Below are 16,712 nucleotides of genomic sequence, written 5' to 3'. Positions count from 1 at the left end.
GGTAAAACGGGACAGGCGTTTAACTGTAGCGGTACTAACATCAGACTTTAATGCTGGGCAAACTATATGTGTGTCTCGACGACCCATGCATGTGCCAATGTTAACATCACGACATCGGTAGTTACAACTGAAATGGGCACGTGATCATCAGTACTGGACGATGGCGCAGTGGCAGAGCGTTGCGTGGTCTGGTTAATACTGATAACTTCTTCACCGCCAGCCGGGGTGGCCGAGCGGTTCTAGGCGCTATAGTCTGGAACCGCGCGACCGCTACGGTCGCAAGTTCGAATCCTGCCTCGGGCATGGATGTGTGTGATGTCCTTAGGTTAGTTCGATTTAAGTAGTTCTAAGTTCTAGGGGACTGATGACCTCAGCTGTTAAGTCCCATAGCGCTCAGAGCCATTTGAACCAATTTTTTTATGCTCTTGCCTGAATGCACATCTCAAGTTCCCAAGAATTTTTTATCTTCGGTAGCGTCACGATTTCTTTAAGAGCTCTTCTTTAAAGTGCGTTTCATGAGAAACTGAGTAGTATGAAAGTTGTAAGGAATGACATCTTTTCTTTCCATACAGGATCCAATACCTGTTGCATTCCTTGAGAATCTCATGATCGTTGTAGTAACTTTCTAAAATAATTTGATTACATCTTAACATACCCACATAATAAGAGTACTTGGTTTTCAACAAATTATTAATATACTAACGCGTCAGTATACTTATTTCATGAAATACTCTTGTCATATTATCAATTCCGTTATCTTGAAACGACGCAAATGCCCTACAAAGTATTTTTTCGGGGAAAGTGGCCACCTGAGCAAAGCGGCCAGTTATTCCTGTCAATGAACTGGTCGCTGTGTGCAACTAGCCGCCATTACGCTAAATATCGTGTCGTCTGAATACCAAATTACATAATATAGACAATTCATAAACAAGTGATTTCTAAGCCTAAAATATAACGTTTCATCAGCATTGTAGCATTTAACCAGCACAATAAAATTTACGTCATGAGGACAAATGAATTCATCACTTGCTTTACATCAGACGATTGAAACACACATAATATTTCACTACAGAGGAGTGCTCGCAGCTGTCGCCATGAAACTCGCTGACAAAACCAAGGAATTTTGTTTTTATGGTCTTAAGGCTGCACCAGTCTCGAAGAGTATGAAACGAAGTGGCCGCTTTACCCTCCCTGACGACTATAGCTGTCCTTCAGCTAAAGCAACAGCTGGCAATGCAGGTATAACAAAGTGTTTCTCTGTTGTATGTGATGATGAAGTTCCACTCAACACATTGCTGTATGGTATCTTTTTAACTAGTTTCTCCTTGTGATTCAGCCAGTGGCCTTGCTGCGGTGGTAACGCCGGCTCCCGTCAGATCACCGAAGCCAGGCGCTGTCGGGATCGGCTAAACTTTGATGGGTGACCTTTCGGTTTTTCTGAGCGCTGTGCGCTCAGCCCTTATAAGGCCCATTGAGGAGCTACTTGATAGAGAAGTAACGGCTTCAGTCACGAATACTGACAACGGCCGGCAGAGCGGTGTGTTGACCAGATGTCCCGCCACATACACATCCAATGACATGTATCGGCTGAGGACGACACGGCGATTGGCCAGTATCGTTGGGTCTTCCGAGACCTCTTCGAACGAGGAGAGTCTGAGCTGTTTGAGAATCAGGACACTTATTACCTGATTACACCACAAAAATCCGTCGCCACGATTAAGTGCGTCGACATCAACTACTCTGAGAACCATAACTTAATTGGCTATTTATGTAGGAATGTATTATAGTTAATGTGTTATTCATACATACAAACTGACGCGACGAACGAAAATATGTACCAAGATCGGGATACGAAGCGGGGTTCGTATCCTGATCTTGGTACAAATTTTCATTCGTCGTGTCAGTCTGCTTGGATATACATCATGTTTCAAAAAAAAAAAAAAAAAAAAAATGGCTCTGAGCACTATGGGACTCAACTGCTGAGGTCATTAGTCCCCTAGAACTTAGAACTAGTTAAACCTAACTAACCTAAGGACATCACAAACATCCATGCCCGAGGCAGGATTTGAACCTGCGACCGTAGCGGTCCTGCGGTTCCAGACTGCAGCGCCTTTAACCGCACGGCCACTTCGGCCGGCCCATCATGTTTCGTTTGATCGTATTATTTATTGTCAGTAGACGTAGCAAGACGAAGCAAATAGATTTAATAAAGAAACTGTAACATGTACTGCAATAAGGTATATAACAAAATGAGTCTGTACCATGAAATGAATTGGCTACAAATTTTCAGGTTCATAACACATCGTCACCGGTAAACCAATATCGCATAGCCTGTATTTTTCTGAAGACTGGTCTGATGCATTTTTTACCACACTAATCTGTCCTGCACAAGCCTCCTTATCTGCTGCAACCTACATCCATTTGAACCTGCTTTATGCGTTCATGCCTCAGTCTCTCTGTTCAATTTGATCTCCGACATTTGTTTCCCTTACAAAACTGACAATTTCTTGATGCTTGAGGATGTGTCCTATCAACTGATCCCTTCTTTAGTCTAGCAGTGCCTTGAATATTTTTCCCCGATTCCATTCAATACCTCGTAATTGCCTATGAGATTTAAATTGATGACGTGCAGAAACTTCGACAGAGGAAAGTGGTAGGAGCTATTGGACATGGGTGTGAAAGGAACAGAAAATCGCGTGAGGCCTAGAAAACGTGGAAATGCACTACTGAGGAGAAATTAAGTATGGAACGGGAAAATTGGACACATTTGCGAAACCAAAAGTAACTGAAGTTTTTTTTGCGTAAAATGCCTGAATCTCTAAGAAGTGACGAAAGTTTATGGTCATTGTGGTATCTCTCACGATAACAAATTCAAATTTACCTGCAGGAAACGAGTTCGTAATCTCTATATCTGGTATCTCTTCTTTCGAACACATCGGAAAGAACGGATCACGTATTCATCCTGCAGCCATTACGAATCAAGACACAGAGGAATTAAAGACATTAGATGCCAGTGGGCATTTATATGTATCAGTAGCGTAGTATGAAAATTTGTACGGGATTGAGATTCGAACCCCGGTCTTCTGGTTTCTCGGCAGATGCACTGACCACTGCACCATATGCACACAGTGCGACCACAGTCGTGTGGACTACCCTGGCGCGCCTCACTTCAGACCCAAATAGTGATGTGCTGCCCCTGCGCACTTGCCCCATTACTCGCGGCGTCTCGCCGATACGCGTTTTGAGTTTGAGCCTGGTGTACATCTGCACTGAGGGAATCACTCGCCGTCATCTTCTGAATTATGTCTATTTGGTGACCGAAGGAGACCCGGGTTCGAATCCCGGGCTGGCACATATTTACAGTTTGCCTCACTGATACAAACCGGTACCGTCTGGCAGCTAATATCTTTAATTCCTTTGCCGGCCAGTGTGGCCGAGCGGTTCTCGGCGCTTCAGTCTGGAACCGCGCGACCGCTACGGTCGCAGGTTCGAATCCTGCCTCGGGCATGGATGTGTGTGATGTCCTTAGGTTAGTTAGGTTTAAGTAGTTCTGAGTTCTAGGGGACTGATGACCTCAGATGTTAAGTCCCACAGTGCTCAGAGCCATTTGAACTATTTAATTCCTTTGGATCTTGATTTATACATTTGTTTGATAAGAACACACATAACGCGACTGTGGTGTCGTGTGTCACCCCGGGGAGAGCCACACAACGACCGGCGGACGCCAACCGATGGCTGCTACACTGTCGAACTCTCCATGGCCGGAGCCCGCACCGCCGCTCTCATCGTGTGTAAGAGCGACCAACAGCCCCCTACTGCATCGTGAATGAGTATACATCCTCTCTCTATCAGTGAGTACAGTATAACAGACTTGACTACGAACTTTGGATCTGTCTGCATTGTATAGGACGATCCATAGAGTTAAGTAAATGCGTTTCACACATCTGTTGTGTCATTTCCGCTTTTTTCCTTCAGAACCCACTCACTGCTACAGGATACGACAACAATGACGCCCATGGTGATCCTTCGTTTGCCTATTTTTGGAGGATTCGTGCATTTCTGCGACAGGAACACTACGGCAACGAAGATGTGTCTCTTCCAGATTCTCGGACAAACACCGTGCCTGCCCATCGCATTACTCGTACGAAGTGTATGAAGAAAGACTGATTTTTCATCTACCAACGTCTTTATTTTTTCAGACAACAATAGTCTCCTTCATAGTAGTTCCCTTCGGCAGCTATACACCTGGTAAGGCCTCTAACAAGTTGGTCACTTTCTTTTGAATTGTTTTTGAGTCCCAAAATGACGTCCTTTTAAAACTTTTTTAATTTCGAGAAAAGAAAAAAATCATAAGGACTCGGATAAGATGAATAGGGAGCTGCAGAACAACAATGATGCCTTTTGGGAACAAAAATTCTGTGATGGAAGCAGCCATGTGACATGGAACGCCGGCCGCTGCGGCCGAGCGGTTCTAGGTACTTCAGTCCGGAACCACGCTGCTTCTACGGTCGCAGGTTCGAACCCTGCCTCGGGCATGGATATGTGTGATGTCCTTAAGTTAGCTAGGTTATTCCATGAAGTTGTGCGTTAAACTTGGGGAATCTGCGAGTGCGACTTTTAAAAAGCTGAAACAAGCATATGGGCAACATTCCTTATCATGGACAAAAGTTTTTCATTGGCACAAATCATTTTCCGAAGGTCACGGACACATTGAACCATGCTCAGGGAGACCTCCAGCTTCAAGAACCGACGAACACGTCAAACGAGTGTATACTCTTGTGAAATCAGACTGACGTTTAAAATAACGATGATGCGTGACCAGTTAAACCTAAACACATTCACTGTACATCAAATTTTGACCTAAATTTTGCATATGTCAAAGGTTGGTGCCAAAATGGTGCCAAAAAACCTCACAACTGAGCAGAAGGACAATCGAAGAAACGTCTGCGATTATCTTCTTCAGAGGATTGCCAATGACCACGAATAGTTGAGTCGTGTAATAGCACGTAACGAATTCTGGATTTTTAGATCCTGAGACAAAGCGACAAAATGAGGAGTGGCACACTGAGACATCTCCTCGACCGATAAAAGATCAAAACAATGCCGATTTGCTTTTTTGTAGCAGGGGTATCGTGCATACAATATTTGTTCCTCCAGACCAAACTATCAACCAAGTGTTTCTCAGAGATGCCCTTGAAAGGCTGAGAAAGAAGGTGAATCGAGTGCGATTGGACACTGCAGGCAAGTGGATGCTGTATTATGACAACGGCCACTTCCATCAAGAAATTTTTGATCTCAAAACGGATTCTTGTTGTTCCACTGGCCCCCTACTCAACTGATCTGTCCTCGCGTTTTTTTTACAAAACTGAAAAACACCTTAAAAGGACGTAATTCTTAGACCCTGGAGAACATTCAAAAGAACGTGACCGACACGATAAAGGCCCTACCAGTTGAAGCCTTTCAGCATTGCTACCGAGACTGGGAACGACGACTCCGCCGGCATATAGCTGCCGAAAGGAAATACTGTGAAAGGGAAAATATTGTTGGAAGTAAGGTCCGCCAGTTATGCAAAACACCGTTTTCTCCCGGTACCCAAACATCACCTCTGTGCCATCATGAGTGTGTTTCCGTTTTATTTAATCTGTAATGTGAACATTTTTACTAAACGATTACCAAATTAGAGAAATATTTACTTCAAACAAGAATTTGTTTCTTTTTCTTAATACCTTTACATTCGGTTTGCATGGTTTTTCAGGACCACTTGTGTATTTTTTTTACTGGTAGCTTGTCATCAGCAACCAAACGATGTTGATGAGACATCTTGTTGGGAGTTACCTTATCATTTTATGCATTAAATGTAGTTTAGTTTATCGCGATATTTCGCACCTACATTCATTTTTACTTACGTTTTGGGGTGGCAAGCCCATTTTTCTCAGCATCCTGATGAGGTGTTGTGAAGCACACGTAAATATAACACATATTTTAACAAATATGGTCCTAAAAGCACTTTGCAATTCATGAAAACAGACAGTAATCGTTGTTGTTGTGTGTGCCAGCCCAGTCAGTGTTCATCTGTTCACCAGTGAGTTTGGCGCCAAATTTGAATTTTGTCTACATTTTATCTTTGTGTTTCCGTGTGTGTGTGTGTGTGTGTGTGTGTGTGTGTGTGTGTGTGTGTGTGTGTAGACTTTTTAGCTATTTGTGTTGCCGTTTTTGTAATGTTCCTTTAATGTGTTACATAGTGTGCCCTTGCACAGTGTAGTGTATTCATTTATGATCCGTTTTCCTTCTGCTATGGCCTCCTGTATGTGGAAATTTTCCTCAATGGTCAGTTTGCTGTACAGGCTGTGGCTGGGTTTCAGTATTCTTAAGTCTGTTTCTATAGTAGTTGGGTGGTGATTGTGGGCTATTAGCTGGTCAGCAAATGTGCTACGGGACCTGTTGCTTTTTAAAGCTCTGACAATCTGAATATCTGGGTTGGGTTGTTTGGGGAAGGAGACCAGACAGCGAGGTCATCGGTCTCATCGGATTAGGGAAGGACGGGGAAGGAAGTCGGCCGTGCCCTTTCAAAGGAACCATCCCGGCATTTGCCTGGAGCGATTTAGGGAAATCACGTAAAACCTAAATTAGGATGGCCAGTCGCGGGATTGAACCGTCGTCCTCCCGAATGCGAGTCCAGTGTGCTAACCACTTGAATATCTGGTTTTGAAGTTTCTGCATGTCTGTCTTATGTATACTGACTGGCAAATGTTGCATGTGAATTCATATATTCCTGGTCTGTTAAATTTATCCGTGGGTGTTTCTTGTGTTCTGATCTTTTTCTGCGTTGTGTTCTTTGTCCTGTATCCTATTTGGAGTCCCTGTTCCTTTAATATGTTGCCTATTCTGTGAACAATTTTGCTACTGTAGGTGAGTATGCGCCATTTCGTTTTGTGTGTGTTGTTACTCTGTTGTCTTGTGTGTGGTCATTGTTTTTGTTTTGTGTTGTTCTGTGTTGGTTAAGGACTTGTGTGTGTGTGTGTGTGTGTGTGTGTGTGTGTGTGTGTGTGTGTGTGTGTGTGTGGTATGTTCATTTCTGTCCTGTTTATGTATTTCTTGTTTTAATTTGTCTACCATTATGGGTGTCATAACCATTTTTCACCGCTACTTGTTTTATTGTGTTTAGTTCTTGTGTGTAGTTCTGTTTGCTCATGGTTGTTCTGTTCAATCTATGGAGCATGAATCTGAAGTTTGCTTGCTTATGTGTCAATGGGTGGTTTGGTAGGTTGTGAATGGTGATTCTTGTGGTTGTTGGCTTCCTGAATATTGTGTTTCGCATAACTTGCGGACATTACATCCAACAATTTTAACTGCAACCACGGTAAACACAGGGAGCTGCATATCCAAATGGGAACAATATTGTTGTTGAAAAAAAAAGTTTTGTTAGATCAGTCTCATTACTTTTCCCACACACCTTGTGTGATAGCAATAAAAACTTGAATGAGGAGCTGAACGAATTTCTAGAATGAGCTAAGATTTTCACAAGTTTACATCTAACAGCGAATAAAACAAAATTGTTGGAAAGAAGTAGCACCAATCTTCTCTTTGCCTCTATTATTTCTTTGTTTAATACAATGCCTGCAAAATACTTAAATTTTACTTGTTAGATCTTCGACTGATTATAATTTATTTTTCGTAGTGTGAAGAAAGGTCTGTTTTTTGTCTAATATTTGGTAGGTGGTAAACATTATTGGGGTGTCTAAACATTTTCGGGTGTAAAATTATCGCGCAATGTTTGGCAGCTAATAGTCTAATGCATATGGCCCAGCCTAAAGCGCGTACTTACAAAGGTGGAGTTGGTCATGATGACCCTAGTGGTGAGGTTCTCGGCGTTGAGGAGAGAGACGCCGCCAAACTGGTCGCGAAACACCAGCTCGGTCTCTGTAACAGAGTGGAGTACCAGGTGAGACCACGCTCGAAATATTCGTGGCAGCGAGAAGGCTACTGGAGCACAAGGCAAGGTACTGTGACACACACTTGCCTTCTGATTAACCACACACAACATTTTATGATTCTTATGTGCTCCTAAAGTATTTCTAATGAAAGAATCCTGTTTTAAAATAAGTTACATTATTAATTTTCACTGTATGAATTTCTGCACATATATTCGCTGGAATAGATGGCTATGCTTTTCAACGTTTAATAGTACTTTTATTGACAAATTAGCTCATAGGTAGGAAGAAAATTACTTAATACATATCACTTGTACATTTTAAAATGTGGCTTACAATGAGAAAACTGCAACAAAATGCATTCAACTAGTAATATGTAATATAGTAATAAAGTTGCAATATGCCGTTGTGACACTGTTCAGCGTCAAAATATTTTAAATGAAATGAGCCAAGATTCGTTAATTTGATGCAACTGTGTTCAAAAGTATCGTTAAAATCTGCATATTGGCTCTAAATTTCGACCTGTAGCTATTATCTGTAATTATGCTTTTTCACTAAATATCGGGTCCTAACATAAACGGTTGAGAGCACTAAATGAGCAGTTCGTAATTCTCACAATGGGTTATGACTAAACGGTCGGGTACAAGCAGTACAGATGTTAAGCATATGATCAGTAGCCTCGTGAACAGGTGAGAGTCTTCCGATCTTAAGAATTCTTGTAACAATGCATAATGTTTTGAGACTTCTCAAAGTGTTTTCATGATAATTGTATACTACTTGCTAGCAATAGAATTTTAAAAGATACATACACCAACGTGTCGTAAATGTGTTAATAGCGCAAATTACCTCTGCTATATTTCCTGTGAAGTAACGTTACTACGGGAAATTCTTCAGTTATGCTTTTACATTAATGCATACTTCTTGTAGTAAGGGAATACCAGTACCCTCTACACACCGCCCCCCCCCCCCCCCCACTCCCTGAAGTACCTGATTCCTTAAATGACTAAACTCGCTTGTGTAAAACACCTTCACATCATGATTAATACTGTAGTTCTACCACTTGAACGAAGAGCATTTATTTGGCGACAAGCTGTTTGACCTATATTATGGCAAACACGTTTAGAAAAACGTTTGACACTACGCGTAAAGTTTGTTCGAAGTCACTAAGTGCTTTCATTATAAAACCCTGGATAAGTACAGTCTGGGCAATTTGCCTTTCTTTTTTAAGAATATGAATGATGTGACGTCATATTGTAACGCTCTTTAAAATATAAAATAATAAACTTTTCGATTACGTTCAATGAATGTCTGATCTGTGAAATGAGTACTGAACTCGAAATGTTGCGTGTTGTAAATGCAAATGGTGTGCTTACTCTGTGTTACTGTTAGCAAAACTTTAGACGAATTGATTGGGCAATGCAGCTCCCAATACCAATAAAGAAATACAGTCACTGCAAAATACATTCAGCTCCTTAGGCTCTGAATCAACTGGCCCTGTTCAAAACTGATAACTTTGGTCCCTGTGCACATAACAAATAAATTAAATTGTCTAACCTCCGGTGTGACATGAATTGACGTGTGCTATGGTATTAATAAAAGCAGATTATCTGACACATTCATACAGTTTCAGTTAACGTTATTACCATCATTTTTCCTAGATTAAATTCTATACAACTCCTGTTGAAAACTTTGTGCAACTGTATGGAATTTAAAAAAAATTGGGCCTAGTAGTTAATAAATTAAGTATTTTACGAAATTACGTCTTTGTTTCTCTGTATGCTCTGTAAAATACTGCAGATACACGTCTGGGACACGTTTTATTAGATTCACCAAATCAATAACAACAAAACAAATGGAAATCGTGCTTTACTTTAACCTCGTACACTTTTGCGATGGCTTCATGTTAGCAAAGTTGCTAAATTTCAGTCAAAATATTTTATTACCCGTAACTCCGTAACCAAACATTTGCGGACCTATGTTTATATGAAGGTTTTTCTTTAATTTCACTTGTAGAATAACATAATAAAATATTTTCATATCTTCGTGAATCACCCTGTATAACAGAAGAATTGGAAGGGTTTAATATGCCGTTGACGAAGACGTTAGTAGAGACGGTGATCTTGAGTTTCGAAAGTCTTTTGGAGTTGGCAAAACGTGTGCAACAAAGCACGCGCAGTTCTTCGATACCCTATGAGGAAAATCAGCCTTCAAGATAAAGCTCGTAGTTTGTCAATACCCACGGTTTCTGTTTGTCAGCGTGGATATCTTTTAAACGGTCGCCTTACCGTTCTACCGACTGTAAAGTTTTAATTAACAAAGAAAGAAGTAACGGTGTTTGCCTAAAGATCCTATTAAGTCCGTACCACTGCACAACGTGCTAACATTCTAAAAGGAATTACGCAACGTTAGATTAGAACGTTCTGTCGACAAGGGGCATCTTGAGATTATCTCAGCCTGGTTACATTACAGTTTCTTTATAGGGGTACTATGGAACAGTAGTTTATGTAATTTAGTACCTCTTGTTTCCAGCACGTTCGTAACTGCACCACTAACTGGACTATTGCTTGTCGGTATAGACTAACCGTTTTGCATCCATGTGTCCCCACTTCAACGCTTGATCTGCAGCCCAGGTGGAAATAAACATTAATGGCTTGCTCTCGTCACATCACATATGTATTTGGAGACTCCTCAGACTGATACATTTATCCATCATGCTACAAAGTTTGTAACATCATCACTGAAACACCCTGTATATACACCGAGCGAGGTGGCGCAGTGGTTAGCACACTGGACTCGCATTCGGGAGGACGACGGTTCAATACCGTCCCCGGCCATCCTGATTTAGGTTTTCCGTGATTTCCCTAAATCGCTTCAGGCAACTGCCGGGATGGTTCCTTTGAAAGGGCACGGCCGATTTCCTTCCCCATCCTTCCCTCACCCGAGCTTGCGCTCCGTCTCTAATGACCTCGTTGTCGACGGGACGTTAAACACTAATATCCTCCTCCTCCACCCTGTATATACACCCGGCGCCTTTAACTTCTTCGCTCTTTAGCACCGTTGGATTACATTTCCAGACATGAGTTACTATTCAAGATGTTATGTATTCATTCCCTCTACAGGTCCTAAAAGTCTGTAACGAGAGTTCTGACACACCCTGTTATCCCAATATTGGCAAGATTATTATTTAAACCGGTTCTTTTCTGCTCCAGCAGCCGAATCATTGAATAGTATTAATACTGCAAAAAATTATGGTCTAAATTTAATTGCCTGAGTTGAATCAAAGATTCCCTTTATCAGTTTAACTGGTTACTATGCCGACCATGGATTATTGTTGCCACCAAGATCAGCGAATGCAATTATCTCTGGTTGGCGTATTAAAAATTCTCAAATGTGGAAAGTTATTTTACGAAATTCTTGATCACTTTAGACACTTCCTGAATAATAAAACTGATTAGTTTTGAGTGATATTCCCTATGGTCTCCAAATATTTCAGTATTCACCGTTTGTAACAAGTTTATGTGATTACCCAGTCATAGAGTAAATAGCGATATTTTTAGTGTCGAACTGCATTTTAAATTGTCCTTCAGGAATGATCACTCCTGTTCTTGATCGTCAAACACATCTCAATATAAATAAACTCGGTTCAGTATTTTTCAAAACAATTCGTTTCATAAACACTTTATCTTCTTTTCAGGATACACAAAACGTTTTATTTCGGATCAGTACGCACGACTACTGCCACGTAAATAATTTAATATGCATGTCTGTAAACGTGGCTGTCGCAGACGTTCTCTGATACAGATCTCAGTAAAACAGAACACACATCACTTCATTTTTTTTTGTTTTGAAACAATTTTACGTTGCTTCATTAACATAGGCCACAGCATCTAAGGGGAGCTTCCGGCATCTTCGTCTCGCGCGGGTCCGTCTACTTCCGGCAACTTAAACATTCCGTACAAGATCCCCTCGGTTGTGCTTAGCTCCAGTCCCCCTCATGAAACATAAAAAAGAAACTACACACATTTGCACTTCTCAAAAAGAATTAACAGCACTTTAATAAATTCGGGTAGACACTAACCATACGTCGTTGTTGCGATAACTTATACCGAAAAAATCCTGTATCGTCACGCTGATCACCAGTTAATGTACTAGACCAGGTTACGTGTCACCTACAGATAACAGTCTGGGAGCGTCTGGGGCTATCCAATTTACGTCATTCCCAAAACTGACATTTTATGTTCAGCCACGTAATAACTTCGGCTTGCTGCACAGAATGAGATTACTTTTTCTGCAGGCGGGCAGCTGGCTAGTGGATCGCTTCATAAAACCAATAATGCGCCGCCAGTAGCGAGTTTAGTTGCGTGAGGCTGCGAGGTCACTGAAATAGCAGATAATATGCGTGCGCAATTGTACGGTTCACCAGTTATCAGAAAAAAAGTACAATCACTGATCTAAATTTTTTTCTCGGATTAAGGAACGTATAACTATCAAGCGGCTAAAAGGGTCACCCAATACCAGTCGCAGGTTGCCTATTTCCGCTTTCCAAGGTCAATAAAATTTGATTTTCAATCTTTCATATTATTTTTGACCTAATTCAAAAATTTAAAATGGTGCAATAATCTACTCATTAACAGGTATATCTTATGTCAAACATTTAACGCAACAAGACAAGTAAACTGAGAAACCCTGTACATGTCTTGAGGCATTTCAACTGACAACGGCTTGCAGTTTACTGAGACCATATTCGTCCATTATTTGAGAATGTGAGCACTTCGAGAATTCCAACAAACTTTACACATTATTTCAAACCTTTTCGAAACTTTTACCGCTGACATACCCCACAAAATAATAAGAGGAAAGAAGTTTATCCCTTACTACATATTCGCTTTTCATGTAGTAAAACACCGCATTTGGCATGACGCTGTAATTTATTACTTCTTTACTATTTATCTTTTCGTAACACATGTTGCAGACAGTATCCGAAAAAAAAAAAATTATTTCAAATCTTTTCGTTCTGACTTTGTCATTAGTCTATGGGCGAATAATTCACACGACTTACAGACTTAGCGTTGGTGTTACCTTGCGGGAGGGGGAGGGGGGGGGGGAAATCACCTTTGACACATGTGGTACACTAGTACAAAATCGCGCCACCGTAAGCGCCACAGCAGTTGCAGCAAAGATGGCTGCCTCCACCGGTTCTGAGCGTGTGAGTTTTGTTTGAAGAGTGAAAGTCTTCAACACTGTGAAACGTAATTTTCGTTTGGAGTATGGTGAAAATTCTCCCAGTAGGTCTACTGTTAATGAGTGGCGCAAGTGTTTTATTGAAAGTAGGTGTCCTGAAAGATATAACAAATCCTCAGGTCGTCCCCATGTACCTGGACTGGGTGTCTCACATATGATAGTTTGGCGTGTGTTGAGAAAATGTTCGATTTCAAACCACAGAAGTTTACAACGATGCAAGAACTTTTAAGTAGTTTTGTGAATGGGTAGAGTAGTGCTAATTTCATAACCTATACGTTCACCGGACCCACCACTTCTGAACTTCTTCTTTTGGGGATTCATTAAGGCCGCTAAGTTTATTCCACCATTACTGGCTTCTCTACCAGAACTCAGACCTAGACACTACCTCTCAACTGAGGAACTCATACATGACATGCTACAGCGAGTTTTGGCAGGAAATCGACTTCTGATGGAATGTGTGCTTTATAAGCAATGGAAGTCACATTAGTCCTTTTTAGGCATAAGGCAGAAAACTTGAGTCTTTTGCTATAAAATGACACCCAAGCCATGTCTATAAGATAAATGAATAAATCAGTATGAGTTTTCAAAGTTGTAAAGGCCTTTTCGACAGACATGTTATTTAACACATTACCTTGTCTCTCAAGTAAAGAGATATTTTGTTTTATACGTAGTAGTTCGATTCTTCAAGGAATTGTGGGTGAAACGGGTGCTGTTACTGGTTCATTGTCTGAAAGAGAGATGTGTAAGCATGAAAATAACATTGTGAGGATTGTATAATGAGCGATACCGATACAAAACTAATATTGTGAAGAGGATACACAAAGAGAAACCCATGTAATAGCACAAGCGTACTACTAATATGTTGAAAACTTTTGAAGGATTTCATTTTTGTGTGTGCTGCTGTGGAACAAATTCTTCACGTACTTCTCAGTTTGGACCGTATTTTTTTCCAAAAACGCTTCGTCACTTTAATAGGGTTTCTGAAAATAATTTCGATTGTTCAAAATAGGGTGTGTATAGATGTTGTGGCATCTAAATTAGGGAACTTAAGCAGTCATTATTTTCTAAAAGTCAATAATTATATTTGACTTCTCTCTGGTATACAGATGAGCTTTAAAATCGCATTATACCAGGCTTTGTAAGAAGTTTGTTTGAAAAAAATAAATAAATAGTAGGCGACAGAGCACCACTAAAGCGCCCATAGCGAAGTTCACAGGGAACAGTTACACTTCAGGAGCACTGGGAATGTCTCCAGTGTGCACTACTCTCTGAGGTTCGAAGTTGCATAAGATGTGCGTATAGCATGCGGTTGTTTGGACACCTCGACCCATCCTGTGCTCAGGAATTCTGGAAGCGATCGGATAGGCGTCTTTTTTTTCATATACTCCATTTAACTCACCAGTTTCTTAAACATTGGTGCCCACAATATCTTTCCTCACAAAGAAAGTACCTGTCACCAATTCCATAACTGAAATACCAGACCGGATACGTCCAGTACCTTGACCATACCTTTGCATAACACTAAATCTTTGTGCATCTTCTTCTACAAATATTTCACACGATCCTGGAACAAAGTATCGTCTAATCGGCGCCTTATCCAAAAACGCCCCTTAATCAAGAGGCTTTATATGTTATCGTATACTTGGGTTCTCAGTCGGAATACCATAGCCGATTTTTTTCTGTTCCCTAGGGAGCCTGTATCTCTGCCACACTGTAAACTATACATGCTTTCCTCATGCCTTTCCATTATCTGTTTTGAGATTGTGAATAAATTTGAGTCTAACTATAAAAATGATCTTTAGTTTCTTTTAACTGTACCGTGATCAGTTTCGGAGCTACCAGCTCCATCCTGAGACGCACCTTGTTTCTGTAAAAGTATTTGCCTTTGTAACTTACGAAGTAATAACTGACGAAAAAAAATTATTGTGGTAGGTCAACATAAGAAATGTTACACTTTCTGCGGAGCTATAAACATAGTTTATTGTATTATTTTCCAACGAGTTACAGCAAAAAGATATAATTTTTAAGTGGAACAGTAGTTCTTTCTGTCATGCACTGAAATCATTGAAACCAGCTGTGTACAAATCAATTTAAATCGTATTCCTAACAAGTTGACCAATGAGGTGGCACAACGCCACCTACGTCACACGCACGCCGTCTCCCTTCAGTACAAAGTTGTGAGGCGCCATATTGGCATTCATTTCAAGCCTATATGTATATATGCCTTTTCTGCGCACCAGCAAATTGAGAATCACTGGAAAACTTGTTATTAACTGTGTGATTCGTTCCAATAAAATAATGAAAAGCATCATATTCGTGGCAAAAGAATTATTGTAACTTGCGTATTATGAGATTAGCCTATTTGAAGCGAACGACTCACTGAAGATCTACCCAAAACGCATTGTTCTTGGTACAATTTGTTATAATTAAACTTCAATTAGTAACATATCTACGATTAATGTTTTCTGCAGGAGCTAAGATACTATGATTAGATATGTTAAGCAAGTAATTGCTGTAGCGTAATGACTAGCATCTCTGCACGCTACAGAGGAGTGTAATTGGGCGTTGGGTCGCGTCGTCCCACTTCCAAATTTTTTTCCTGACATTCTCGTTTTTATTGGGTTCTGGTACTTTATTGTTAGTTTAATATAAGTATATACTATAATATTTGATGTTATGTAAATATAAATTCACCTATTTTTGAGGGGTGACTTTGTTCGATTGGCTTAATCTACAGGACAGCTTGCGCTACTTGTATAAAGATATTTTGCTCCTTCTTCTTTTACGCTTCGTAATTCACATATTGCAAAGATTCTGCTACTGAGTAGGAACACTGATCAAGTAAGACTGACCTTGGGGTTTTACTAAAATGTGGGAATGATGAAATAATGTTATTCTTATGCGGAGAAGTATTCCAAATTTGTACCGCACTGTTTGTAATGGAACTTTTAAAAATCTGTGTCCTTATTGATTGGACATGGTACTTTCCTTTTCGTGGACGATGTAGGAAATGTGCGTTTTAATAGAGCTAATGTGGGAATTTTACGCACCTCTTTGAGTAAACAATGTGATTTACGAACTAGAAACATCCCTCAACTGCGGCTGGAGTGCGTTGCGATCGCGTATACCACGTTGGGGCCCACGTACCGTATGCACAAGTCGCATCGTTCCTGAGAGTTCAGCAGCACGTTGGACTTCGTACGCTCATCGTTAACGTTCGACAGCACGGTCCGTATGCCGACGGCTTGAGGGGTCCCGAGTGAAATTACGCATGGTCCATTCAGAGAAAGTAACTCTCCGATTCGAATTACTCCCTCCTGCGTTAGTGAAACGCGGTACGGGTGAAACCTGTGACCCTGTACTGTACGCCACATAAATGCAAGGCTAACCCCAGTGACTACAGCAAAGTCTCGTAAGCTGACATGGAGATCGCGGCGTATTGCAGCTGAAGCAAACACCTCCGTCTCCTCACTTCTTGCTTTTCGTCTGTTACTGCTGCGCCTTCCCAAGTCGCCCGTCTCTCGAAGTCGTCGTTCAGCA

At 40.9% G+C, this 16,712-nt stretch overlaps 1 protein-coding gene across 1 annotated transcript in view; it reads right to left on the bottom strand.

Annotated features, from left to right (window-relative positions):
* The window catches only part of LOC126416993 (inactive dipeptidyl peptidase 10-like), a 1,159,463-nt gene that overhangs the window by 533,105 nt on the left and 609,646 nt on the right, over positions 1 to 16,712 (bottom strand). The window contains exon 3 of the mRNA XM_050084879.1: positions 7,826 to 7,920. Within this exon, the coding sequence (XP_049940836.1) occupies positions 7,826 to 7,920 (95 nt within the window). The remainder of the gene's footprint in view (positions 1 to 7,825; positions 7,921 to 16,712) is intronic.

The sequence above is a fragment of the Schistocerca serialis genome, chromosome 8 (genome assembly GCF_023864345.2).
Source record: "Schistocerca serialis cubense isolate TAMUIC-IGC-003099 chromosome 8, iqSchSeri2.2, whole genome shotgun sequence".
Taxonomy (NCBI): Eukaryota; Metazoa; Arthropoda; class Insecta; order Orthoptera; family Acrididae; genus Schistocerca; species Schistocerca serialis.
The sequence above is the reverse complement of the archived record's forward strand: the minus strand, read 5'-3'. Positions and strand labels throughout refer to the sequence as shown.